Below are 27,732 nucleotides of genomic sequence, written 5' to 3'. Positions count from 1 at the left end.
CTTATGCTTTCTCATCTGTAACATGGGGGTAGGAGCGTACTGTACCTAAAGTAGCTCCAAGGTGGATTAGAGGAGAGAGGCATGTGAAAAATGCTTTCTGAAAGGAAGATGCTGGAGATAAATTCAGTTTATCAAATTTAATCCTCCTGATTACACTGTCAGGTGATTATTACTTCCACCCTACAGATGAAGAAACTGAACAACGCAGAGGTGGGCCTCAGACAAGTTCCGACTTGTGCCTCAAACACCTGCATTCACCACTGGAATTCCCCCAGCGCTGCCTGGTGCCCCCCAACCTGCCATTTCCGTCCTCATCTAATGACTGGCGTGACACCAGGTCCAGTTCACTCGGCCCTACCACCTCCCTGCTGTGGCCATTAAACACGTGGCAGATCACGCAGCCCTGGGCTCTGCTGCCCAGAAGGAAAGCACTGCCTTTATGATGCACAAGGAGTGGTCCCCCACCCGGTCCGTGCCAAGCAAAGACTGGGGGAACACTGCTGTCACAACGCGGCTTCTGCTATCTGCCAGCAAACAATGACCTCACTGCAGAAAACTACTTAAGGAGCTATCCCCACAGATGCTTTGGGCAATTTTGCAAAGTGGATTCATATTTTTATTTAATATCTATTTAAATGATTTCTATGATTTCCATAATTTGCATGACTGGATCCCTTTAAGAAAGTTAGGACAGAAGTATATTTCATTCCCCAGAAACTTTATTCCCGGAATCTTGAACAGAGACTTTATATGATAATTTGATTGCACTTCTCAACTCTAACTCCTTAGAGTGAAAAATCTCTGAAAATGTGTTTTGAAAGCAAAAAGTGCCACTTTTCACATACCATTAGGCAGAAATCTTAGTGAAGGAAAATGAATATCAAATGGAAGGAAGCTTCCTTAATGACAAGTCCAATCAAGAATTAGGCTTTAATTTGTAGATGCTGTTCTTTTAGCCCTTCTTACAGTTTTAATTAGAACAGCTCCCATCTTTCACAAGCATTGGCAATACAATGTTAACATTATCTTCTAAAAAGACATATTTATGCTAAATAGTACTATACGTGGGGCGGTGTTCTATTATCTCCGCAGCACCCAGTACAAAGGCTTGAACAAAGGCGCACAGTGAATATTCTCTAATTAGAGTGCTCGGATGCTCAGCAGTGCCATTCTCACACCACGCTGCCTGAAGAGGGGAGCACTCAGTGTCAGAAGACACACACAAGCCACAGCGGCTATGGGGGCTCAGCGCAGGCACAGCCATCACTGCACAGACGGAATCGCTAACAGTGATTAACTTGTTTAAGTGTACTGATAGTTTCTGATCTACTTTAGAAAAAGTCAACAAGCACAGAAGCAAGGGAGGGCTGGAAATGGGAGGGAGGTGGGGAGGGCTGGAGGGGTGGGCTAGAATGGGAGTAAGAGGCAGAAAACTGTACTTGAACAATTAAAATTAAAAAAAGAAAAAGAAAAAGAAAAAGAACCCCGACAAGAAAGAAGTTCTGAACTGGATGTGAGGCTGAAGGAAAAAAAAAAAAGAGAGAGAGTCAACTACTAAGTTGACTAAGCCTTTTGGATTAATTCTAAGCTAAGGGAAAATTAAAACAATTGCCAAACCCCATTTCCTGAGGGTTCTGACTCCTGAGGTCTGAGTGAACTGATTTGTTTTTGTGTAACTAACACAGCCGTGAGATCACAAAATCACAAGGTCGTCAGGCCTGCCGTCCAGCTGGGCTGCTCTCCACGGCAGGGTAGCTGGACGTGCCTCCCATTCTCTTCGGATGTTCTCTATTGAAGTATCCAATCATAACATTGCACGCAGGACATGCATAAGCTATATTATTTTTATGAAGATGATTTCCATTCTTGATTGGATGTACGATATATTTTGAAGTAACCTGGACATGTTTATTCCAAATGGGAGGGTTTAAAGTGATACCCAGACAACCAAAATGAAGAATCTGTGACCCTTAATTCAGAGAAACATGCTGTGTAGCTGAAATCCTTTAGAAAGAGAGCCTTCGGGGCAGATCATCGGAGGCTCATACTGGGGACCAGTGTCTGGATCTCTTTCCCGAGGTCACCCCTCTCCCAAGAGCTGGGAAGGGAGACACAACTGGGTAGCGTTGTCACTCACACGGTGCCTTCTCAAGACACAGCTGATGGGATGTTCACAGGAACCCTGAGCTAGAGGACCAGTGTCCCCACTTTTACAGGACAACCAAGGCTCAGCAAGGTGAAGTAATTCCTCCAACATCACATGACTGTGGGAGGCAGATACCAACCCGAGCTCCTCTTTAGAGGGCGCAAGGCTGGGCAGGCGCCATGCTTCCCAGTCAGAGACAGGCCAGGCTAGTTACTGGGCTGCTCCTCGGGAGTGCGCTGCTTTCACCCCCACGGCGTGTAAGCTCCGAGAACACTAGCCAGGCTGTTCTCGTAGATGCCCGGCAACCCACCTTCAGTGCAAACAAAAAGCACCTAACAGTTTCCCCATAGACCCAAGGTACCTGGGCTCCAGGAAACTGAATGTAAGTTTATTTCACATGAAATTTAAAATGAATGCACTCGTGAGGATTTTTCTGGTGTGAAGGGTCCTTACCTTCGTCTGATACTTACATATATGTGTAAACCTAACCCGCTCCCCCCAAGAATCAATAAAATAAGTGATGACTTTCAACTCTCTCCCTTTTGATCTATTCTTATTTTGCTTTGGAATTGACTCTTTACTCATGACAAAATTTTAAAAACGGTGCATGAGACAGTCATGGCCCCAGGGTTTAATTTCTGTTAGGGAGTTAAATTGAAGGCCATTAGAAAATAAGTAGGCTCGAGACTAAGTTCTCCCCAGAGAAGGTCTTTACTCACAGTAACTTATGAGATACCGTGAAGAATCAATACATGTCCAGTACTACACTCTAACAATGACACTAAGTAAAACTACACTGATAGAGAGATGCCTTCAAATTAAACATGGAGCTCTGTAAATTCTCAGATGCTTCAAAGGCCTTCGTAATGCAACAAATACGAGTGCCAAGAATATTAATAATTTGTCACAAATTCTGACTCTTCATAGGTAATAATGTCTTACAATTTGTTACCTTTTACTCATCTTCAATGTTTATTTTTAATTTTTTAAATAAAATTACTGCTTTCTGAACAGGAATGTGGATATTATTAATAGTATTAACAGATATAATGGTATTAAACTGTTATATCTTATGCAAATGCATACCTGCATATGCATATTTTCATTCTTTTCAAGGATGCTTTACAATTAATATTGATTGAAAGTAGTTTTAAGTTTCTTTAAAAAAACATGTGGTTGGAATGTTCACTAAGTGGCAGAAGAGCCAAATCAAGAGCAGCATGCATCCTAATGCAGAGAAAAATTTCAAGTGAGGATTTAACACTTGAAGTTAATCGATCGTTTCATAGTTAAAACCAGCTGCTCACCCCACATCATGATAGCTCCACAAAGAAAGCTAATTAGCTACAACCAAGGCAAAGGTAAAGTCATTGTTTCAAACAAAACATCAGAAAAGGCCTGGCCTTTGCCCTGTGTTGCTGTAAAGGTAAGCCTGGGTTGCAGGAGGATATCCTCCTATTACAGGTGATGTTTATCCTAAGTTACAAATATCACTTCTAAATCCACCCCATGCTGGAGCTTATACTTTCAACTGCTGTATAAATAACCCTGTTCCTTTGAAACTGACTCTTTTGTGCCGAAAGGAAACATTTGCCGAGTGCCTAGCTATGTGCCGGTCGTAGGAAGGTAACACCGAGAAAAACAGCCCATACATTAGTGGTCCTGCAGGGATTGGGGCACACTCAGTGCTCTCAGCAGCAGGCGCCTCTGCAGCGGACTCTGCTCAGCAATGATTCTCTCTACTTTTCTATGAACTCAAAGCCTGTTATCTCTGGACTATAATTATTTTAACCATTGCTCTGCACACATAATATAAATAGCTTTCATTCCCTATCTCGTGTCCAAAACAAGTGAATGAAGTACTCAAAAACATCATGTTTCACTTAATGCTTATTGACTAGGGAAAAGGAAAAAACTCAGTACAATTTGTCCCTGACTCAACTGTGGCTTTTCATGCACCACTACCAACCTTAATCATTTCTTGGTAAATGTAGGGAAGACATAGTTATGTGAAGCATGCTAACCCCTATCTACCGAGCCTGCCCTCTAGTACTGTGTTTTCACCTATTTTTAACAAGAAACTCATTTGTAACTGTTTACAATAAGAAATATATTCCCAGGCATATGTGGGGTTATGTATATTAATATTTATATGTCCATGGGTCTAAATATATAACATTAAACAAGTACCAGATTCAAAACAGCCAATCTGTCAACAAAATCTAGATTACCAAGTAAATTGACCTATATTTTGGCAATGCCTGACATATATAGATAATGACCAAATAATGCTGCTTTTAAAATATAAAATAGTAATCACTGTGCTTTAAAGAACATCTGTTTCTAAGAACATGTGGAAAAGCATGGGACATGGAACAAAAGGTTTTTAAAAGTACAATAATGGATACACAATGAATGTATTGTTGGAGAATGAAAGTTTTAAGTGTCAAGTAACATGCTGTGAAATTCTGTAACATTTCACCGTGTGGCCATTTTTACATCACTGCTGCAGAACTGGGCAGCGCTGCCCCAGCGCCACAGGCGACTCCATCCGGCGGGGAGCTCATCTCACTTCCGTCTGAGCTGAGACCCTGAAACCAATCGTATCTTCCTGGTAAGCTGAAATAATTCCACACATAGAGTCACTTCCTCTGAAATGGGGTACACTGTATAGCATGAGTTTGGAGAGTGCAGGGAAACAGTAGTGTTTTGGCTCCTGTTTAAGAGCAGCGATGGGAGCTTTGGTGACATCATCCACTGATGTTAATCAAAATTGGTGGGTGTCAGAATTAAAATGCAGTTTTTGCAAATGTGCTGAAAGCAATTCATTCTTTTCTCTGACACTTCATATTAAGAAAGCACAGTAAAATGTACCAAAAGTTCTTTGATTCACTTTAATACATTTTTATTTCCAAGTATTACTATTACACAAGGAACATCAACCATCAATTTAACAAACTCTGACTCAAATAATTTTCAACTTGTCTTGTGTTATCGGGAGCCTCAAGAGCTGAAAAAAGAAGTCTTCACAAATTATGCTAATTTCAGAAGATAGGTGGCAATTTATTTTCAATTTTCCGAGTTTCATATAAATGTGTGGCTCTCTTAAAAGTGCTGTTAAGGAATGGACCTCAGCTTTCCTAATGGAGTGATAGGATGATATCCTGATTTCACAAAAATAGTTATTAAGTCCCTGGGAACATTACAGAAGCCTATAGAGTGCCTGTATCTTTAATTGCCAAGGTCTTATAATGTGTGGATTTGCAAGAATTAAGGGTCAAAAAGGGGTGTGAAAATTCATGCAACCAAATTAATTATGTGGTTGGATCCCAATTATATTTTCTCTTGCACGTGTTTATTATGTGATCTGTACAGCCTGCTACTCAAAGTATGGTCCATGAACCAGCATCACCTGGGAGCTTGAACCCTCACCCCAGCCCTATGGAATCCAAGTCTGCATTTTAATAGACTCCCATGCACATGGGAGGGTGGCAAGCAGTGACCTAGAGCTTCTGAACTGCAGAACACAAGAATCGATAGTCACATTCCTTATTCTTCCACTGTAACTTCCATTAAAGAGGCAGACAGAACCCAGGCTTCAGTAGTTAGGTAGAGAGTACCTCTCCTGTACAGTAAAACCACTGGAACTTCAGCTTTCAATTACATACAGACTTGGATATTTGCAAACATAACTGCCAACATCATATACAAACACAGAACTTGCAACTCTTTACTAGATTATGCCTGAGAGCTGAAAGTTTAAGCTGAATACCACCATGTGCAAAATAAAATGTAAACTAGGGCTTGTAAACTCTAAAGAACTAGGTAATGGGTGATGTAGGCAGTTTCCATGATTAATTTTAAGAAAACTGCAGCTCACTGGTCACCGAGCCATTCAAAGCAACAGGGAAAGGCAAGGAGCCCGCCTGAGTCTGAGAGCCGCACGCACACCACGCACACTGGTCCTCACCTGTTTGTACTCGGATTCTCTTCCAACCAATACCTGCAGAATGTAGTGGATGGGGTCGCCTTTCATCGGTGGTACCGTCTCCCATAAAATTTCACACGAATTTCCTTCTAACTGTGTTACTCGAGGTGCTGAAATACAAATTCACACATTCAAGATCACAAGAAAGAGCATCCCATTAGCGCTATCAGAAAGAGTAGGAGAGTGCGTGTGCGGTGCCTGTCCCGAGGGGGTTTATGTGCCCAGCCTCCTGTCAGACCGGCGGGTGCCCCTTCCGCGGGGAAGACACCCGGTGACTAGTCTCGGTGACCAGTAGGCCGTTGGTGAAACAGCCTTTGTTCAGGATCCTACTGATAACTGCTGGGCCTAGACTGAATTTGTGTTATTTTTCTGACGGCTGTGGAGCACCTTCTATGACTAGGTCCTGAGCCAGGTAGTTTGGGGACGGCAAAAATAGGTAGTGTAAACCCTGCTTTCAAGGAAATTAAGAACTCCATGGAGGGGGGGACAGTAAGGTGTGGAACAAGTACACAAAAAAGCAGAATGGAAGGCAGATTAAAAGGAGAAGTAGTAATGTTAGGTAGTTCCAGGGGAGAAAAAGTCCCATCTGTGTGAGGTCTAAGGGAGGGCTGACCCTGTATTTATATTTTCTTAGTTTATTTTTCACCTACTGGACTCATCATTGTGGTTTAAAGTTAAGTATTTTCTCATAGCTTATGCTATAGCTCTAACAGTGGTGGTCAACCTTTTGGCATCTCTGGGCCACACTGGAATAAGAGTTGTCTTAGGCCACACATTAAATACAAGAACACTAATGAAAACTGGTGAGTAAAAAAAAAACATGAATTTAAAGTAAATTCATGTTTTGTGTTGGGCCACATACAGAATAGCCATCCTGTGCCACATGCGGTCAGGTGTTGGACACCCCTGTGTCTACAGCTTAGTTCAATATCCATTTTTCTACTCTCTCTGAACCTCCTTATTCTTTCATTTCTAATTACTTAACATTAATTCTTTAGAGACAATTGTTTCTACTTGTAATTCTATGCAAGCATTTTTCAGAAAAATAAAGGTTTTCTTTTAAAAAAGTTGGAATTAGTGGGTCAAAACTCCAAGCAATATATAGAAAAACTAAATAAAAAGCCTTATCAGACTGAACGGTCTCCAGCTAAGACACCACTCTCCCGAGTCTGAGAGGGAGGGGGAGAGCCCTGGTCAGGTGGCAGGGTGAGGACACTGTCCTTCCGAAGTAAATGTGCCGGGAAAAGCAGGTGTCACCAATTCAGTGTTCTGTTTTCCACAAAATGAATCTCCACCAACAATCACTTCGGGAGGTAAAGTTTGCTAATGGTAAGCAGGCAAACCTTTACCCCGATAACCTCTATCAGCCACAGTGTGTCTGGGAATCTTTTGTTACAGCTGAAAGGCAAAGCTGTGCTAAAAGGCCAGGGAATTTACCCACTAGGCAACCCAGCCAGGCCTTGTGTGTGTCCATCCATTTACACCAATTTCTTACTCACATGAGGAAGCAGCTGCCAAAGAGCTTCTGGACCGCTGTGGGGCAGGAAGCAGGGGGAGGTATATACCATAAAGTACCCCGGAAGGGAGTACAGGAAACCTGCACAGAATCCAAGCCAGGCCCTGACCCAGGTCCTGGAGGCCCCTCACCCCTGTCATGAACTCTGAGCTGTGGTGGTGGCTGATACAGCTCCTGCTCACGGATGCAGTGTGTCAAATAGCTTTGCTGGCCCCCCAGACACCTAAACAATATAGTAAACCCCACTTTAACCACATAAAACCTGGTTCAGGTGGGCAGCCTGTCTGTCAACCTCAAGATCATTCTGGGCAGCAGCGGGATAAAGCCACCAGTGCTGCCCACACCCTCAAAGATGGGCAGTAGGACCTTCACAAGAATTGTGCCACTGGGGAGAACAGGGCTCAGAAGTCCATGGAGGGGCTAGGCTTACACCCAAGGCAGAGTGGGAAAGGCTGAGCCGGCGTCACCCTGAGGTTCTCTGCCCCGCCTGGCATCTAGCAGAGGGCTTAACGCTGCAGCTGGAACTGGGAGATGAGGGCTCAGCAGATCCGATGGAGAGGGTACCTGGGTGGAGTGGCTTTTGCTTGGTCCCTGACCCCAAGGAGGGGACAGAGAGTAAACTAGTCACTCACAAACCTCAAGATGAATACCCATATATATGGGAACAGACCATGGCTGCAGCCTGCCAAAGGCGTCTCTCCCCAGTGAGAGCTACGGGCCAGGGAACGGGCTGCCGAAGCTGCCTACCTCAGTCTCTCATCTCTAGGCACCAAGGTCACTGAGAGATGAATGCCAGCCTCTGCTTCTCCTCAATGTCTTTGGGAAGGGAGACCCTCAAACCTTCCACGGTAAATTGTCCTAAGTGTTACGTCGGGAACTCACTCTCATGTTGAGTCAAAGTCTGTCCCTCAGGTCTGTTTCTTTCCTTTGTCCCTCTCCCCACCGTGGGGATGTGACTATTAAATTATCTGTAATAATCACTTACACACACCTGAGCAAGCCTATCGGTAGGCCATCTCCTTTAAGGCCTCTCATTCGCCCCCAAACCCATTTCCCTATCTTTTCTCTTAAGAAGTTCTTTTGGTTAGATCTTGCTGAGGAACATTAGAAGAATATACCTAAAGTCAGAAATGTACTCTCTCAGAATAGCATGGCCACAAACAGGAGAAATACAATATCCACAAACCTTTGATTGTGGGGGGGACACTCTTGGTTGTGCTGAAGGTGTGCGTTTCCGAGAAGGGCCCTTCTCCAGCCTCACTCGCTGCCTGGATCCGGAAGGAGTAGCAGGTGAATTCCGTTAGTCTCTGGACCTTGTAGGTGTGGCTGGGTCCTCTGTAGATTGGAATAAACCTAGAACAAGGGGCAGAATCCATTAGCCACAGGAACTTCTATTGCTGATAAGAAATTACGGTACAAACTAGTGGAGTAGATTAGGCCAAATTGGTAAATGCTTTCCATACAGTCTGAATTATAATAATCAACCAGTTGTTGCATTATAGTTTAGGGTCTAATATCTTTACAAATAAGAAAAACAGATTTAAATACATATTAGGCCTAGAATGAGATCCCTTTTGTTAGGCTTATAGATTCTAAAAATAACACTTGTTTATGCTTTCAGTTTTCAATAAAATTTCAAATTTTCCATAACCAGATTTACTGTTAACCTAACCTACCTTCTACTACATACTAGGCAACAATGTTGATGTTAATTGGGCACCAAAGAAATAAATACAATGTCCTCTTTTCCTGAATTTTCCAAATAACTTAAGTTTAGCTAGAAAATACTTAAATTTTAACCCTTATCTTTCCAAGATCTTTCAAAGCCCATTTCCCAAACTAGTAAGAAAACATTTAGGATTATAAGTCTTAGAAAAAAAAAGGAAAAAAAATACTTTGCTTACAGTCATCCATCACAGTTAATAAAACTAGCAGAAAAATAGCTCGGGCAGGCTAGCCAGTTTTGACTGGCAGCTTCTGGCTCCTTCCCCTGTCTGAACCAGACAAAATATCTGTACTTCTTTGCTGATTACTATTTCCATGAGACATAAGCATAGAAGGCATAAGGTAAAAAAAAAAGAGGTCTTGAAAAATGACTATTTTCACAATGAAACTGCATTACTTGTAACTACAACATACGGTCATCATTTGTCTTTTTATAGCTAACTGTAACATTTTGGAAATAACCTAACTTCCCATAAGTTATCCAGGCTCTTTAGTTGATATGAGATCTGAATCCTGTTGGTCCAGGGGGTTCTCCCAGTTTCCAGCACTTTGGTACAGCATCTGAGGACAATTGGTTGTGTTCAGATACTGCTGGAAGCTGGTCAGTGATAGAATCATAATTCAAAATGTGACTCGTAAGTCGATTTCACCTAAGGGCTAAGCAAAATTCATGCATTCATTTCGCAAACATCTGAACATCTGCTCTATGCCAGGCTCTGGGACACAAGGCTGGGTAAGACCTAATTCCTGTGGGTCAGTTGGTCCTGGGGGCAGGCAGGGTTTTCTGAAGAGCAGCGGCTTTTCCACATGTTAGGGAACAGTCCTTCTGGGTACATGGATGGATGGATAAGATGAAACAACTTCTTTTTAAATAAAACCCTTCAGAATCAATACTTCTTTTAAATTATCCATGCCTTTATCAGTCTTTGCAATTGAGTTCCCGAGCCATAGTCACTTCACTGGTTAAATCCTTCACTTCCTTCTGCTTTACTCTGCAAGGAAGCACCTTTTATTCTGGTGGCTGAACATTTTAATTTCAGGGAAAGCCAGAGTCCAAGCTGAAACCCACAAATACCATGGCAACCTACCCAGGGCTCTTGACACATCGCCACCTTAATGAAGACACCCTTGCTAATGCTAGAGGCAAACAGCTATTTATTAAGTCAGCCTCACCTGGCCCAAATCTCTAACCTGAGTAATTACCCTTAATTATACCACAAAATGGAAGTCATGGTTTAAGAAGTAAAAGTGCTGTATCTTCATTATAAACTTACAGTAAAGCCTGATTTTAAAGGAGTTTGGAGAGCAGTACCACCAACAGCACTGGTTTCCCATCGTGCCCTTGCTCTAAGGCGTGTTTTTTCTTTTGAAAATAAGTTCAACGTGTCTATGTAGGCAGTAGGATAAGCATGCCTCCGACTGGTCCTTTCATTTAGCCCACTGTCTGCTCCGGCGATGATAAATCACGACCTGCCTGCTGCTTCAATGAAAGCCATCCCTGCTTTGTCTGACCTCCCACCTCCACGAAAAGGCATGAAAGAAATGTGAAGGGGTGGGAGGAAGAGGCAAGTTTTCTTTATTTTGTTCTCAAAATGTGAATGGAAGCAGCTAAAACAGATGGTGGCTAACTCCTAGGTCATGTAGTTAACCAGGCACGGAGCCCTCAGTAAGCGCAGGAAGGTGAAGATGGGCGTGACACAGGCTCTCTCCTGAGTGCAAGGGGCAAAGGGGGGGGGGTGGCAGGGGGCCAGGAGACATTAGGAATCCTGAGTGTTGGATTACGTTCCAAGATAGTCAAGCATCACCAGCATCAACCCCACACTAATGGGCCACCTAGAGAAACAGAGGTACCACGTCCCCACAGGCCTAGCAATGGAGCAAGACGGCTGACCCCACTGCCTTCCAGGACCTCCCTGAGTCATCTCATCCCACGGGGAGCCATTTCGGAGCCAGCAAGTCTGTGGGTTGTTTCCGACTTTGCATTTTTCACACTCCACAAGTTTCCTCTACCCTCTTCTTAAGGAAATAAATAGCTAAGAGCAGAAAGAAAACTTTGAGAAGGAGACTTTGGGGTGAAAGGGATGAGAAACACATGGTATTAATACTTTTTATAATATGGAAATAATTTATCATGGCTATTTCTAATTTCATATTTTACTGTTTTACCAAAGAAATATATATGATGCACAAGTGAATAAATTCTAGTTAAACTCTACATATAAATCAGTTTAACAACCGGGAAATGAATCCTTCGGAAAATCTCATCTCTAATTTTAGGTTCCTGAAAATATCTTCAAATGACAATGGACAGTTTGGCCCTTTCGGTCGCACTTTAAGGGTTCTAATTTTGAAGTACTTCAAGGGGTAACACTGGTTGCATGTTTCTCCTGTACCCATCCAAGGAACTGATACGCTCTCTGCAAATGCGCACCCTGCGACCAGCACCGGCTCTGCAGGCTGAGTCACCGGCAACCTTGGCCTCTTAGTGCCTCCGTGTTCTCCTCTGTGCAACAATGATAGTACCAGCCTCAGATTTCCTGTGAGGTTTAAATGAGTTAATGAAAGAAGAGTGTTTAGGACAGTCCTGACACGTAGTAGTCACTCAGTTGTGTTGGCTATAATCACTTTACAATGTGGAGAAGGATTTTGTCAAAGAAGCTCTGCTCTCCCTCCTGAGAGACCATCGACACCACTGCCTCTTCTCCTGGTGGGAAGTCAGCTGCGTGGTGAGCGAGGCTGCCCCGCAGATGAGGCCCCAGCTGGGAGGCCCCATCCGTGGGCGGGTTTAAGGCCGTGCACCCTCTCATACGTGGACCGTCAGTGATGCACTAGCAAGAGTCACTCCCTCAGCATGCTGGGGTGGGGTTCGACCCGACAGCTCACTTGGAAGTGCCCACACAGAGCAGGCCTCGGGCAAATGGTGTCGATCCTCAATTTCTTTCTGTACACACTGACAGTAACTTCCGTTTCAAACAATGAAGGCCCACCAGAACAAAATAAAAAAGCAGGCAAGACAACACAGAAAGAATGCAATCTCTTTTTCATCCCAATTCTGTAATTATTTTCCATCATTCTAAGAGGCAGGAGAAGAAAGAATCATCTTTCTCCAGAGCCAGTGATCTATGCCAGTCGCACGGTGGCCTCTCTCAGAGACTCGCAGGTTAACACACCCTGTAGCTACAACCACTGGGGGGAGATTAACAACATTCATCAAATATTTGTTTTACAAACACCAGCTTAATTTTTTCTGTCTCCTGAGTCCTTTTTTTTTTTTTGAACACCAACTTCACTTTGAAATTCATTAATAAGTAAGCAGGAGGGCTCCGGTGATAGAATTAAAACGTGCTACACTTCCTCAGACACAATGCCGGAAGACTCCACATTTCAAATGCAACTGAGGACACAGAGCTCAGGGCAGAGCTTGGCCATGAAGAGGACAGTGGCTCTCCAGCTTTCCTGACCCATCTCCTTCCCCCTTATCCTGAAAGTGCCCAGGGTCAGTGCCTGGACCCCACACACATGTGTGGGCCACAAGTCCTGAGACACCAGTCACAGTCAGAGGGCAACGGAAGTCTGGTTGGCTCGCAGGCCTGATCCGTACCACCCTGGCATGCACTGCCCAAGCCTGGGGGAAGGGAGAAGAGCCTGGAATGGGAAGCAGTCAGCTGGACATAAAGCTGGGGTGCCTAACCCATGAAAGATGGTGAAAAAACTCTCTTTGAGACCTCAGTTGCTTGATTTTTGATGGTGGTGTGGCCCAGGCAAAAGGGACACACTATGTGGGGAGAGACCTGCTTCCCCTGGCCACACCCTGGACTCTGCTGCCTGGTAACGACTGGACTATCCTTCCGGTCTCCCCACAACACTGTCGGAGAGAAGTGGTGGTGAGAAGTGGCGGAGCGCAGGACGTGGGCCCAAATCTCAGGTCTGCCTCTTATTGCTGAAGCACTCGCCCCTGCTAAGTGTCAGTTTCTCCCGTCTGCAAAACAGGGACAGTATCCACCCTCATGGGTTGTTTTAAGAGTTAAATCTGGAAATGTGGGTTAAAAGCCCAGCCCTGAGCCCAATACACAGTAAAGGTTCAACACACGGTATCCGATGGCTCCAGACTCTGTCCGCTGAGTCCCACAGACCCCTCCAGGGGTTCCAGATGGGCTCATGTGACGCAGGGATGGCCGTGGCTCCCCGCCCCTCCCACGCAGGCCACTCTCCAGCTTGCTGGGGCATTGCTGGCTTATGTGCCAACAGGGACAGGTGCATCTGAATCGGTGATGTTCTGCCACATCTGTAATGGCCTGTGCTACACAGACATACAACTCTTTCCAAAGTAAGTTAAACTAGTTTGGTGACCAAAGAGTAAAAATGAAATGTTCACAATGTCCCTTTACTATATGAATGCTCCTGTACTACACAAACACACTGAAATAATGTATGTGTAACAGATGACATGGGTCCTGGTCCACAGTCCATGCTCGAAAGTCACTGAGTAATTTTAGTATCAGCTCAGGCAAAGGGATACGTAGCCACGGGGACCCCCTTGCAGGGGTGTCCAACCCATGGCCCGTGGGCTGCATGCAACCCAGCATGGCTATGAATGCGGCCCAACACAAAATCGTGAATTTAGTTAAAACATTATGAGATTGTTTTTGTGAGTACATACCACAGTGTATTTAATGTGTGGCCCAGAAAACTTTGCTTCTTCCAGTGTGTCCCAGAGATGCCAAAAGGTTGGACACCCTTGCACGGTATCACAGCTCCTTAAAGGTCAACCTGGCCCCACACTGGCAGTTCCTGAGGGATCTTCTACTCCGCCCTCAGTCCCTGCTGCCCATGGCCATGCATGCACCTTTGGAGGCATTAGCCCCATGGCACAGGGCTCCTGTGAAGACCAAGCAAAAAGAGGACAGGTGTGGACACACCCATGGGGCCCCACCGCGGGGCCATCCCTTTGGCACAGGGACTGAAGGTAGAGGAGGTAATAAAAACCTTACAGTCAGCAGACTCACGTCTGCATTCAGCTTCAACTGCCTGGTGATCCTGGGCTCCAAAGCCCGGTAAGCTGCTTCCTCCTCTGTAAATGGGTGCGGTAATTGGGCCTAACCCTCAGGGCTTGTTATGAGAATCCACTGGGACAATGCAGGGAGGACCCATCACAAAACGCCTAGCACTTGTTATTAATAACCGAGAGCCGAGGTTCAGGAATGATTTAACTCCTTTCTCAGCCCTGGAGAAGCCTGAAGGATATCCCCGGAAGGCATTCCTCTCACTGACTTCCCTTCAGGCTTTCCGGAGGTGGACGGGAAGCTGTGCTCTGAGCACCCTCTGCCCCATCTCGTGACCCCAGGCCTGGGGGCGGGGGAGGTGGCCAAGAGCCTCTGCTGTAAACAGAGGGCGACGGGGACGGGGTCTTGCCTCAGTGCTGCCCGTTAATGGAAATGTGGGCATTTTCATTTAGGGAAAGGAAAAATGAAGAGAGAGAAAAGCTCTTTTGTATAAAAAATACTTACTGGTGAGGAACACACAAACAAGACAGAAGGTTGGTGGGTCACTGAAAGTTTACAGTGTAAATAAATTCTTCGATGGCTCTGCCTTGGCCTTGCTACAGTGACCAAAAGCCTTCTCAAAACTAAACACTTGGACAGCAGCAAGCAAGCGTGTGTTTTATTATTGGCAATTTATCAGTGATCACAAAAAAAATGTCCTACCGATTTGTGGGTACAAAATGATTTTGCCAGTTCTGCTTGCCTGTCAGAGCACTCCACAGGGGTATGACGACCTTGGCCACTGTGAACTTGATCGAACGAGTAACTTCCAAAGCTGAGTTTCCAGAAACTAGGGATAATATTAGCTGTCTTGTTCATCTGGCAGAAATTTTTATGCGATCCAAATGAAAGGCCCAAGTAAATTCTATGATCCATGTTAAATATATACTGGGAAGGCAAAACAACAGATTCTTGACATTTTTAAGAAATTCTAGGGGGTGGCTATAACTTTTAACCTCAGTATTTTAAGCTTTAACATTCTGAAAGCTGACTTTTTTGCACTGAAGAAACCCAGACATGTCACACCTTTGGATGTTTATGTTAAATAATTTAGAGAAAAATAATATACAAATAAGTTAATTTTAAAACGTGCTCCTTTAAAAAGTTTTGTTTTAAAAGATATATTCAAAAGATATATCCAAGAATGTTCTCAGACAGCTTATAACTTAAATTTGCAGGAGAACATAGGGCTAATGCGAAGGTTTCTGTGTTCGCCCCTTTGTTGCTATCGTACGATCCCTAGGCCATTACAGGCTAACAGCAGCCCATTAATATCAACTCGTCAGAACGATCCAACCTGCTGACCTCAAATGGCCTGCCACCTATTCAAGGCTGCCAAGCGCACATTTCAAAAGATGTTTCACAATATTACAAATCAACAGATGTTAGTAAGCTCAGCACGGCTATATTCCTTAACAATCACATGTCACTGTCTCTATTTTTTCCCTGTTTTCCTGGGCTGTATGGTGTGAGTGCGTGAATTTCCTACGTTACTGAAGTGATGTGTGGGATAGAGGACATCTGAAAACGGGAATGAAGAGTATGTGCTCTCGCTGCGCCGAGAACACCGAGTCCTGTCCTGTCTATGCAGAAGCAGGTGGGAGCAGATGGCATCGTGTGGGGACACCTGAGATGGGAAGGTGCATTTCCTAAACTGGTTTTGATGTTAATGAGAGTCCCCATGTGCAGGCTGAGCGTGAAAAGTGCCAAGAGCGATTTCCAAAAGAGCAGCGAGAAGAGGAGCTCAATTCCTACTACCCCTTGTCCCCAGCTGCTCATGGACCTTGGGCCTGTGAGCGATCAGGCCACAGCACTTACGGTTACGTTCTCTTTCTAAGAAACAAACGGTCACTGCAGCTACTGGTGAGACTCTGTTTGTAGAATAAAACAAATTCCTATTTTCAAGTTTTTTGTTCAAGCTGGACTTTGTTATTGATGTATAGAAGATCCAAAACCCAGAATTTACTTATAAAATACTGTGTATTTATTCGTGCATGTTAAAACTTCAGTCACCTTCAAAATACTCCCCATTTGATGAAATACAACTATTGAGATGGTTTTCCCACTGCTCAAAACAGTTTTTGGCCTCATCAATTTTGATGGTTTTTAGTGCTTCTGCCATATTTTGTTTCACCTCTTTCACATTGGCGAACGTTTCCCTTTGAGGACTTTTTTCATCCAGGGAAACAAAAACTGCTCCAGGAGAGATCAGGTGAATAGGGAGGGTGGGGCACGAGGGTGATGCTGCTTTTGGTCAAAAACTGCTGAACACTCAGCACAGTGAGGACAAGTGTGCTCATAAATCACCTGTCATGAAATGGGCAAATGCATTGAGAGAGTCTTCAAAACAGATTCACTGAGGCCGAAAGCAGCCTCTCACAACAACTTTAGCTGGAACACGGACACAGATGGGTCCCCAGAACACTCACCTAGCGGGGGAAGCCTGTACTAAAAGGGGCCTGCCTCCAGAAGGTAATTTCATTTTGTGTGTGTGTGGGGGGGTCCCCCCTCGTACTCAAAAGAGATTTATTTACATTGAAAGGAAGGATGGCTAGAATCTCTAAAGACCACCTGAGAACCTTGAAACCTCCCATTCTCCTACTTTGCTTTCAAATATATACCACGAATCTCCTCTGCAAGGACGCGCTTCCAAGCCTTCCAGACTTCCTTAGCCTGCCTCTGTTTTAGTGGGCCTCCCTCCACCTTACCTGATTTAAGAAAAATGGTGAAAAAAATGTTATCCACTTCCGTTTGGTTATTTATTTTTAAATAGATAGAAATTCTATTTTCAAATAGAAGAAAAAAACCCCTGTAATCTGAATTCTACTTCTGGCTTAAGATATCAAGCAGTTCACTTACTACCCCTCACTTCTGCCTGTGTCTAGACACTTTATCCTGAGATTGACTAAGCTGCAATCTTTATTTTGTAGGCTGAAATTTTATTCTCCTTTTCTGAGAAACAGAAATGCTCTTCTCCATTAATCAGACACTGGAGGCAGGCTTCATTAGCTCTACTCTGTAGACAGAAACAGTAAGGCAAACAGAAGGGACATGCCTCCCGGCATCCAGAAACTCGGTAATGACCCGGGATCCCAACCGAGACTTGACACCCCAACGGCGCAGGGCAGCCTGCCTTCTGGTAATGAAAGGCGACGTAAAGACGCCATTTACCCAACAATGTGATCATGTGAATCTGGACAATTCCAGAGGAATGAAGAAAGCTAATCCCGAGGGTCTCTTGTGGGCACTGACGTAGTTGCCTTCCATCTATTCCATTTAATTTAGCAACATGCTCCAAGAAATAGGAGTTTGCTCTGTAACAGGCACACTTACAAAGTGTCCTTCTTCCCACAGTGCTCACACAACCTGTGCACTTTTACTGGTTGCCTAGTGTGCATTTTTCAGGGTTACTCGATGCAGACTGTTTTCTGTCCCCCTGGAGCAGCAAACAGGCAGTCATGCCGTTCATGTGAAATTCTGCTGGCCGAAGGGAAGTGTCACGAGCTCAAGGGCTGAGTTAAATGGAGAGCGTGTGGTAATTACCCACTCTGTTAGAGCCCTCTGCCCATCCCTGTTTTGCTGGAGCCTTATTTTAAAATACGTTGGCTGTCTGACTAAACCTGAACAACAGATTAACCATAAATGCATTCCTGGAACTTAAGTTCCTCTTGCTGCAGTGCTGTGCACAATTACCGGGAACATGGACTCAGGAGGGTCAGGACAAGAATCAGCATCAACTCAAATTCTGTTAGGGCGGCATAACATTTCACTGCAACAACACAGACAAATGCATCTTCAAAGTCATCAGTACAGTGTCACAACCTTAAAATGCATGAGCTGACCTTGTTGTTCTACTCCTGGCATTAGGTTAATGCAGAATTATGAAAATGTTTACTTTGGGTTTATATTTTTCTTGCATACACAAGAACTAAAGACATTCAGACCTCCTATGCTCAATCTGCTAAGAATAATGCACTAAATCACTCTATGGGCAAACTAATAAAGTTTTATTTTTCTGCTGAAGTTAAATTCTGTTGTGCTGTCTGTTCATTTTTTCATGTTAATTTATTTTCTCAGAAGGATAAACTCCATATAGATAGGACGCATACCTCATAAGACCTAGCTCATTGCAGTAATTAAAACAAACAAACAAACAAACAAACTTTATGATTGAGTGATCACAATCTAACTCCTAGGGATAAACTTAGCCCTGTAAAAATAAAGCATTTCTCTGAGGCTGCCACATTAATATGTAGCCAGTGACCTTTGACTAGGAACCTGTCAGTCAAAGCCTCAATACACAGGAAACATATGCCCTGTTCCGGGGGGGGGGGGCAGAACATTCAATATAGCAAGTCCTGGTATCTGGATAAGTTCTAGATTGATTTAGTTTGAGGCAGGGATTTGGGCAAGATGCCCTTTTGGGATCCCTATTATTGACATGAAATAGCCTCAATTTGAAATAGAGCCACATGTAAAGTAGCAGAAAAGAAAGAGGCATCTTTTACTTGAGAAATACCCAGGACCCATTTCTGTGCTTTGGAGTCTATGTCTTTGATTTCCACACCAAGCCTGAGTCCTTACCTTTAGTCCCCATCCTTCCTAAGGCTCTCTCACATGAGATTTTAAGATTTAAACCCTTTTAGGACACACACAACCTGTTACCTTCTCTAAGAAGCCTTCTCTCTTCATTTAAGTGTATGATGGACACCATTCTTCCTTCCTCCCTAAATACTCCATGTATATTGTCAATCTTTAAGCCTTCTGAATCATGATTTGTTGAAATGTATCTGTCCCTTCTACCTGTCCCCCACAAGTGAGCTCCTTAAGGGACACTGCCTTGGTCATCTTTGTCTGCCCAATACTTAAGCATAGTTTATTTTTTTGCATGTGTAAAACTTCTAAATATCATAAGTTGAAATCAAGTTAATCTATCAAAAAGATTATTTTTACCTAGATGATGGAGGGCTATGGTAGATATCCTATCATCACAGAAATATTTCACTTTTTACTGAAGAATTAAATAATGTAGACAGAAAGCTCTCAATGCCTGGCACTTTGTAGATGCTCAATAAACACAAAGTTTGAGAATGTATTTTTGGCCCAACATTATGTGTAGAGTCTCCGGGTCATTTCACATGTTCTGACTGAGAGGCATAAAAATGAACACAGGAAACCAGCATATCACAGAGGCGGAACCTCAGGACTTTGGGGCTCCTAAGGAAAGTTAGCATCTTTCTTATTATTTTCTTTTCAAAAGGAGAAATTAAAATATGAAGAAAAAAGAGATAGCATGTCACTTTTAATGAAGCTTTTTTTTGGGTAAAGAATTTAGCTCACAAATGATCTACAACATTGTTGTTTTAAGATAAAAATGGTGGAAAGAACCTCAGAGTTCATCTTCCAGTTCAACCTCTATTTTATGGATGAGGGAAAAGTAAGACCAAAAGTTTAGCAATCAAAATCAACTCAACTCTTTAATCTGACAATTACCAAGCATGGAGTTATCAATTTTTATTATGCTTCTTTTGCAAAGTATGTTTTAAGACTAAAATTTCTTGCATAGCTGGCTAGGACAGCTGAACCAGCTCGGATATCAGCAGGTCTATTTTCAAATGCCCAAAGGGACTGGTGAGTAAAGTCACTTAAAACAACAATTAAGTCAACCTCTGGTTCTTATGTTGGCCATAAGCAGAACATATAATATTTCTGCAGCAGGATATATAATATTTCTGCTACATCCATAAAAATAACTTATTAGTGGTTAATGAAATCAATGCATACAGTAAAGAATATGTACATGTCTTCTAAAACCCACAACTGGAAACCACTCCAGCAACAGTAAGTCCAACGAAAAAGACAGCTGCCGCTGAGGAAGAAGACACTGTTCCTTTCAACTGCACAGGCCAGGTCCAAATCCTACAGAACCTCCAGAGGACTAGAACTGACGAAGACTACGCTGATGTATACAACTCAAATCATTCCTCCCTGATGCTCAAGAGACAAGATCCAAAGTTAAAGGCTTGTATTCAAGGGGTCATTCACTACAAGAGTTCAGTTTCAAGGCACTAAGGAAGGTCATCTTCAAACTTAAATTAGGCCATGTTTCATCCTACTAAATCCCAGGAATATTATTCCACAAATAGAATGAGAATTTATTATGCTCTACGTTCCCATCACTTTAATGACTTTCTGAGAGCACTGACAAATCTAATTTTAAAAAGATAAATTTGGACTCTAGCTCATAAAATTAAGAAAAATACTGTTTCTAACAGTAAGTTTTCTTAAATTGCCATTTAAATTTAGGCAAGTCATTTATTTGATTAAAAGGCCAGTCTTGAGTATTTTTTTTTTTTTGAGGAAAGAGCATTGTATTGATTACTAGATTGTACGCTATTTTTTGTCTAGCATAGTTAAACCGATCACGACAACATACTCATTTGGACCAGTGCTCATGGAGCTTCTGTTCTGCACATCTGTACAGTTCTCTGTACGAGGACCTCAGGTGGCTGCCCGCACAGGACAGGACCGCAGCAAGACAGAGATGGCTGACGTGGTGCAGAGCCATCTGCCACCGCAGAACAACTAGAAAACATTCTCTATGGAGGGTCTCTCTACCATCAGTGGAAGCCAAAAGCCCAGGAAAAATCATAAGGGCTCATTTATAAATTTTCTCAAATTGCTAGCATTTTATGTTATCATGCTTTCTGTTGGTCCAGAATTCCTATTCCAAACAGCCTTCTGCAGTCTGAGGAGTCCCCTGCCAGTACCATAATGAGCCCATGAAAATGCACCCCCAGGCACACAGCACTGTGAGATAATGAATGATCTTGTCTTTGACTGAGTATGCATCAATCTCCAGTGAACCCACCAAAAGAAACCTCGCTTTCTCTGCGCTTGCCACAGCAGGACTAGTTTTCAAGAGGACAATCACTTTTAGTTCTGTAGCCAAACTACTGGGTTTGAAAGGTCCTTCAGAGTCAAGTTCAAATGTCACCTGCTCCAGAAAGCCATCCCAGATCTTTGAAACCAGATGACCTCTGCTTTCTCCAAACTCCCAGAGCACTTTACTCCTATGTCTGCCTCCTCCATACCCTCAGAGCTCTTTTCCCAATGGCACAAATGTTCTCTGACCACTTGTGCATTGATATTATGCTCCTGGAGGCAGGGCCTTGATTTTTTCTTGATCCACTGAAGGCTCACCTCAATCAGTGCCTTCCACACAACACAATTCATACCACTGCACTGAAGCGTATCAAAGCACTCAAGAACAGCGTGGAGGGCAGAGACTGGACAAGGGTTTCTGTGCCACCTAAAACCAGTTCCACACACAAAGGAACAGGACATGATGATGGACAAAAGGGAAACGACAAAAATACTCTACACTAGCACTGGTTTTGTGCTTCATTGGGTATGCCCGAGGAAAAGTAGCAGCCTGTGTCTGTCCCACCTCTTCACCTGATATTTCGATTTGGACTTTTGGTAATAGAACATTTTTCTGTCATCTTAACTTTTGTTCTGCATCTGAATTATTCTTAAATACAGGTCAGCCGCACACTTTATGATCGGCCATTTTCAGAGGAAATGAAGTTAGGTTAAATAAATACTATCTGAAAGGTTGGATTTGATTTCTGTGGCTAAGAGTGTTTCTATGGAGTCTTATGAAGAATCTCCTATTTGCCCCAGTTAATTTAATATTGCATCGCCTACAGTTGCAGAGTGTAATCCCCATCTGTAAATCACCACAGCTATTTCAGATTGGTAAACATGTTTGTCCTGATGGTTACTGAATATTTAAAGAGGTAACATCTCTTTCTGAGTGTTATTTCCCTCTGCACTCGTGACTAATTTAATGCTATTACATTGCGTAGGCTTGAATTTGACAATTTTCTTTTTAGATCATTTCTCTCCATTATCTGTCTTTATGAAGAAAAAAACAAACACATATGTCATCTGATGTGGGCAAATCAGGACCTTTCGAATGTTAGTGAGGAAGTTCCAAATGAAGACCAGAGGGTGTAACTCTGAGTATAGAAATGCAGGACCTAAAGACATAGGAAACCTTTCACCGAAGAGGAAGGGTGTTTTAGAGGACAAATGAACGAGGAAGATTTCATTCCAAAGCCAAAGCCCTGGGACCTCCCCGCGCACCCACACTGTACCGCCGCCGTACCTCTTGTTCCTGTCCTCCAGCTGCAGCGTGTACACCGTGTCATCGGCGGCATGGGTCTTGGCGCTGCTGTCTCCCCATTTCAGCTTCAGGCTCTGAGGCCCGGCTGCAGCACATTCGAGCCTAGGAGGCAAGGGTGGTAATGGCCGAGTTTTTGCTTTAATGAACTGACTAAAGGGTCCAGCTCCAATTTCATTGATGGCCTGGATCCTGATCCTGGAGAATGAAAAAATAAAAACATTGCAGCGTAAGAAACAAAAATTCCTCATATGGAATAAACATTGTGTAAAGTATTTATTACTTGCCCTTAAAGCAATATCATGGAATGGAAAAAGAAAAAAACAAACAAACCAAAAAAACCCCACAAAGTAATTCAAGACACCTTTCTATGTAATAAACTGAGCTGTGAGTATAACAATAAACAAAAAGGCACATTAGCACGATATACCTATGCTCTTTAATTTTTTTAAGAAAAGGATGTTGTCTGAGGGAAGATATACTAAGGACATTTAGCCACTTCCAAGTCAGTTTTGGAAGGAGGTGAGCTACAAAGAACAAACAAACAAAACAAATGAGTCTCCGCCAGAGTTCACGAGGCATCTTTCCTCATCTTTACCCAGAGCTCAGCGTGCGCACACGGCTGGTGACAGGGTGTCCGCAGATGTGCAAAAATCTAACTGGATGTTTACTCTGCACTCTGGGTGTTACGGGTAATAAAGGTATTAACACTGCCCTCATGGTCTAGGAATTTAAAACCAAATAGAGTTAAATTATATATGTAAATGAGTATCCTGCTGTTGTTCCTATTTTTCTTGTTTCTCTATTTCCTTCCTGGTTGACTGAAACAGTTCTCCAGGGTCATCATGCAACAAACCGATGGCACTGCTCCATCCTCACCCTCAACACCTCTTCCCGCAGTGACTGAATGTTTTTGAAGCTTGTTTCCTCCTGGCATTTGGTGACCTTTCTCCTCTACGCTCAGACCAAAGGGCTCATAAACAGCCCCACCCCACCCTCTGTTCCCCTTCTTTCCTCTGTACAATATGGGCAGCTCTCTCCGCAGCCTCAGACATTTCCAGAGCTGCATACACGTTAAGACCACCCCCAGTCCTGCGTTTCCTCCATCTCTCCATGCCCTGTTCCTAGGCCCCGAGCAGAAACCTCCACCCACACCCCCTGGCTAGGTACACAGGCATCTTACTGAGATGAATGGGGCAGTGTGGAGTCACATTTAAACTTGAGTTGAATTTGAAATAGTATTTAAATCATGTGATAAAAAATATCATCAAAGACACACATTCTTAAGAAACAGATTAGTTTAAAATATTCCTATAATTTAGGTTTATGCACTTCTCATTTACAACACTTATTGCTTATACTTAAATAGAAAATATTTAAGTATCCCTATAGCTAAATTCATCCTGTGAGTGTAAGTGTAGCCTTACTTAGCCTTATTTCTTCAAATTTAAAGATTATATAATTCTGTCAGTCAATATAATAATATGCCTGTAGATTGTTAAGAAGAACAAACAAACAAACTAGATTCATTCCAGGTGAGATGGAGGGAGCTCACTCCACCCTGTCTCTCCCACCGAGTGAAGTTATTAAACTAGGACAAAGTAAGTGAGCAGCTATTTAAGAACTCCAATAAGTCAATGGTAGCTGGAGAACTTGGGGGAGAATGTGAACTATCACTGAACCACCAGCGAGTTTACCACTGCTCCCTGCCACTGTGCCCAGGCTGGTCTCACTGCGACCCGACACCCCGGAGCAGACATCTGCCCAGCCCGAAGTTCTGCCAGAAGCCTTGGGTCAGAGAGAGAGAAGGCAGTCTCTGGATGCTCACAGTGAACAGGGAAAAATCCCCCATTCCCTTTCCCCCACTTTCATGCATTCTTCCCCTCCCTAGCCCTTAGCCAATGCATATTAACAGTCTAAAGGAGAAAAAAACCCACATAATCATATCAATTAATACAGAAAAAACATCCGATGGAATCTAACATCTATTCATACTAAAAGTTCTCGGCAAAATAGGGATAGAAGGAAACTTTCTCATCCTGACAAGGGCATCTACAGTAACACCACAGCTAACATTATATATTTACCATTATACTTAATGGTAAAGTATGCAATGATTTCTCTTTAAGATGGGGAACAAGGCAAGGATGTCTACTTTCACCATTCCCATTCAACACGGTCTACTGGAAATTCTTGAGAGTAGGGGGAAAGGCATAGGGATATAGGAAAATAAAAAAGCCTCCCAGAAACTATAAGACACTGCCGAAAATATTGAAAACCACCTAAATGGAGAGAGACATACTGTGTTCATGAATTATAAAACTCCTCCCAGAGGACTTATTATAAAGCTACATAATCACGACAGTGTGGTACTAGTAAAGAGACAGACTCATAGATCAATGTAACAGGATACAGACTCCAGAAATAGACCCACACAAATATGGCCAATTGATTTTTTTGACAAATGTGCAAAAGTAATTCAATGGAGAAAGAATAGAAACAATTAGATATCCAAAGTGAAAAAAAAATCTCAATCTAAAGCTCATTTTATTCTAAACTTAACTCAGAATGGACCACAGATTTAAGTGTGAATTATAAAACTTTTAAGAACAGGAAAAAATAGTTGTTACCTAAGATTAGGTAAAGAGTTTTTAGATAGCATGTGGAAAACATGACTTATAAAAGAACAAAATTGAAAAAGTGGGCTTCATAAAAATTAAAAACTTCTGCACTTTTAGGAGAATGAAGACAAGACACAGACTGGGAGAAATACGTGCAAGTTATGTATCTGACAAATAAATTGTATCCAGAATGTATAAAGACCTCTACAACTCAACAGTAAGAAAACAACCCAACAGCTTTATCAAACACCTTTATGGTATTCATACAAGAGTAAGTTTCTATGATTGGAAAACAAGAAATTTTTCTACAATTGAAGAAAAATATTTTTTTTAAGATTTTATTTATTTTTTTAGAGAGGGAAGGGAGGGAGATAGAGAGAGAAACATCAGTGTGCGGTTGCTGGGGGTCATGGCCTGCAACCCAGGCATGTACCCTGACTGGGAATCGAACCTGAGACACTTTGGTTCACAACCCGCGCTCAATCCACTGAGCTACGCCAGCCTGGGCGAAAAAAATCTTTTTTAAAAGGTGGTAATCATGGTGGTAGGAATTACTACCTTTTTCCCCTTCTCAGGAAAAGGGAATTAAGCCAAACATTGTCTCAGTCTTCCTTCAAAGGTGTAACAAATTTCCTCGCTTCCAGGTTTACATTAATGTCTTTCCAGCATTTAAACTGCCATGCCTTCCCTTCCCTCTGGGCAGGTATTCCTAGAGCCCAGGGGTCAGGACGCTTCCTTCCGTCTGCTCACCTGCAGTCCTGCAGAGCTCACTCTGTGTTCCGGGTTTGGCTTTGTGCAGCACGCACAGCCCTTAGCTACTAAATGAGATAATTATTGCTTAAGATTGTTGTTCTGCTCAAGAAAAAATATACTAAGTAATCTAAATCATTTATAAGAATTAAAAAATATTTTATAAAAAACAAGTATTAGGAAAAATGTGGATTTAATATTTGAGGTTTTTTTTTTTTTTTGCAATTTCACTTATTTCCCCAAAGCCTCAACGGTGTTTTGATAGGTACTGGGTTCCTTACTTTGTCGCTCTATGGTTCTCTGATCTTTTACCGAGAAGTACCCCATGGTATATAGTCTCTGCCTTCCACGTGCGACGACAACGACAATGACAGCGACAGGAATGCTGCAGTGTCACTGTCACTCTCTTCAGGGGTGGGACTCCTGCTCAGCACTTTGGTTGCCTTGGGGAAATCATCTAACAGCTTTCAATCACAGTTTTCTTAAGTATAAAATGGGGATAGTAACACCTTTGCTGCATTTATAGACAGGATTACTTAAGATAAGGGATATGGAAAGCACCTTATATCTTTTTAAATATTTAAATGTATCTTTTAAATAGTTAAAAATACACATATTTTAAAAATATTTTTAAATATTTAAATATTTTATACTCCACCACACAACCAGAAAAGAATTCAAAAGCACTCTGGTGATCTTTAAAGGGCTAATGTATAGAGTTGTTACTAGTTGCTACTCTTCTGACTTCTCTCAGGGAAGAAAACGTGCTGAGCGCCCACGAGGAGTGGCTCTGTGCTGGGCTCATGAACGCGCGTCTTCATCTGAGCTGCATTGTTGCCATGACCTCACTTTATGACTTGAGTACTTTGCTGCTTCCTCTAATTATGGCCAAGGGTCCATAGCTAAAAGGATTGGTTTCTTTGGGATCCGTCCTCAGAAGGTGAGGGTGAGACAAAGAGCTCGGGAACAGATGCAAATGTTGACATGACCACCAACGAGCACCACCACAAACAACACTGAACTCACTCGCTCTGCGCTTGGATCTGCGCTTGGAGTAGGGAAACTAGTAATTTCCCTTGCCTTTAGAGATGAGGTATCTGCAGTTAAACGCCCAGAGGTGAAATAATGCAATCTCAGTGACACAGTGCCTACTAGGTGTCGAAGTCCAGATTTGATAAGAACAACATGATCTCTGATTTCTACCCTGAACCCATGAGGCAGGGAGTACTTTGTCTATTTTAACGTGAATGAACTGCCGCCGGCTAAGTTCAGCCATCTGCACTGAGGGACACAGGTCAGAACTGGGTAATAAATTGGGTCTAGGCTCGGAGTCTCCGGGTATTCTGGCACACCGTACTCTCCTAAACACAACCTGGACCACACACAGCTTCTAATCCCATCAAAAGATATTTTTAATTCAAACCACACTTTCAGTTCAACAGCTGCCTTTTGCCAATGAAACAGATATTTAAAACAACCAATAAATGTGCTTTCACATTATTTAAATAACTTTGGGCCTTGAAATCAACTACCTAGATTTTAATATACTTCAACTTATCCCCTATTTTTACAAAAACACATTTTGCTTCAGTAAAAATGCATGGAAAACATTTTTCCGTGTAGCCGATGCACTGAAGTAACGTTAATTAGTTCTAATGATTAAGTCACATTCCATATTGAAGTAGAACTGTGGAGCCAGTACAATGGCCAGGTCTTCTTGTGTTCTGATAAACATTCAGCACTCGGAGCCCAGAAG

General features: G+C 42.8%; 1 protein-coding gene across 2 annotated transcripts in view; it reads right to left on the bottom strand.

Moving 5' to 3' along the window:
* FNDC3B (fibronectin type III domain containing 3B) overlaps positions 1 to 27,732 on the bottom strand; it is a 316,784-nt gene that overhangs the window by 6,835 nt on the left and 282,217 nt on the right. For both annotated transcript variants that reach the window (XM_045851135.1, XM_045851136.1), the window contains exons 23-25: positions 22,591 to 22,803; positions 8,837 to 9,003; positions 6,117 to 6,244 (exon numbers count right to left, since the gene is read on the bottom strand). In XM_045851135.1, coding sequence (XP_045707091.1) covers positions 6,117 to 6,244; positions 8,837 to 9,003; positions 22,591 to 22,803 — 508 coding nt within the window. The remainder of the gene's footprint in view (positions 1 to 6,116; positions 6,245 to 8,836; positions 9,004 to 22,590; positions 22,804 to 27,732) is intronic.

Source organism: Phyllostomus hastatus, unplaced genomic scaffold (assembly GCF_019186645.2).
Source record: "Phyllostomus hastatus isolate PE091 unplaced genomic scaffold, TTU_PhHast_1.1 phas_contig_86, whole genome shotgun sequence".
NCBI lineage: Eukaryota > Metazoa > Chordata > Mammalia > Chiroptera > Phyllostomidae > Phyllostomus > Phyllostomus hastatus.
This window is presented reverse-complemented; position numbering and strand designations above follow the sequence as displayed.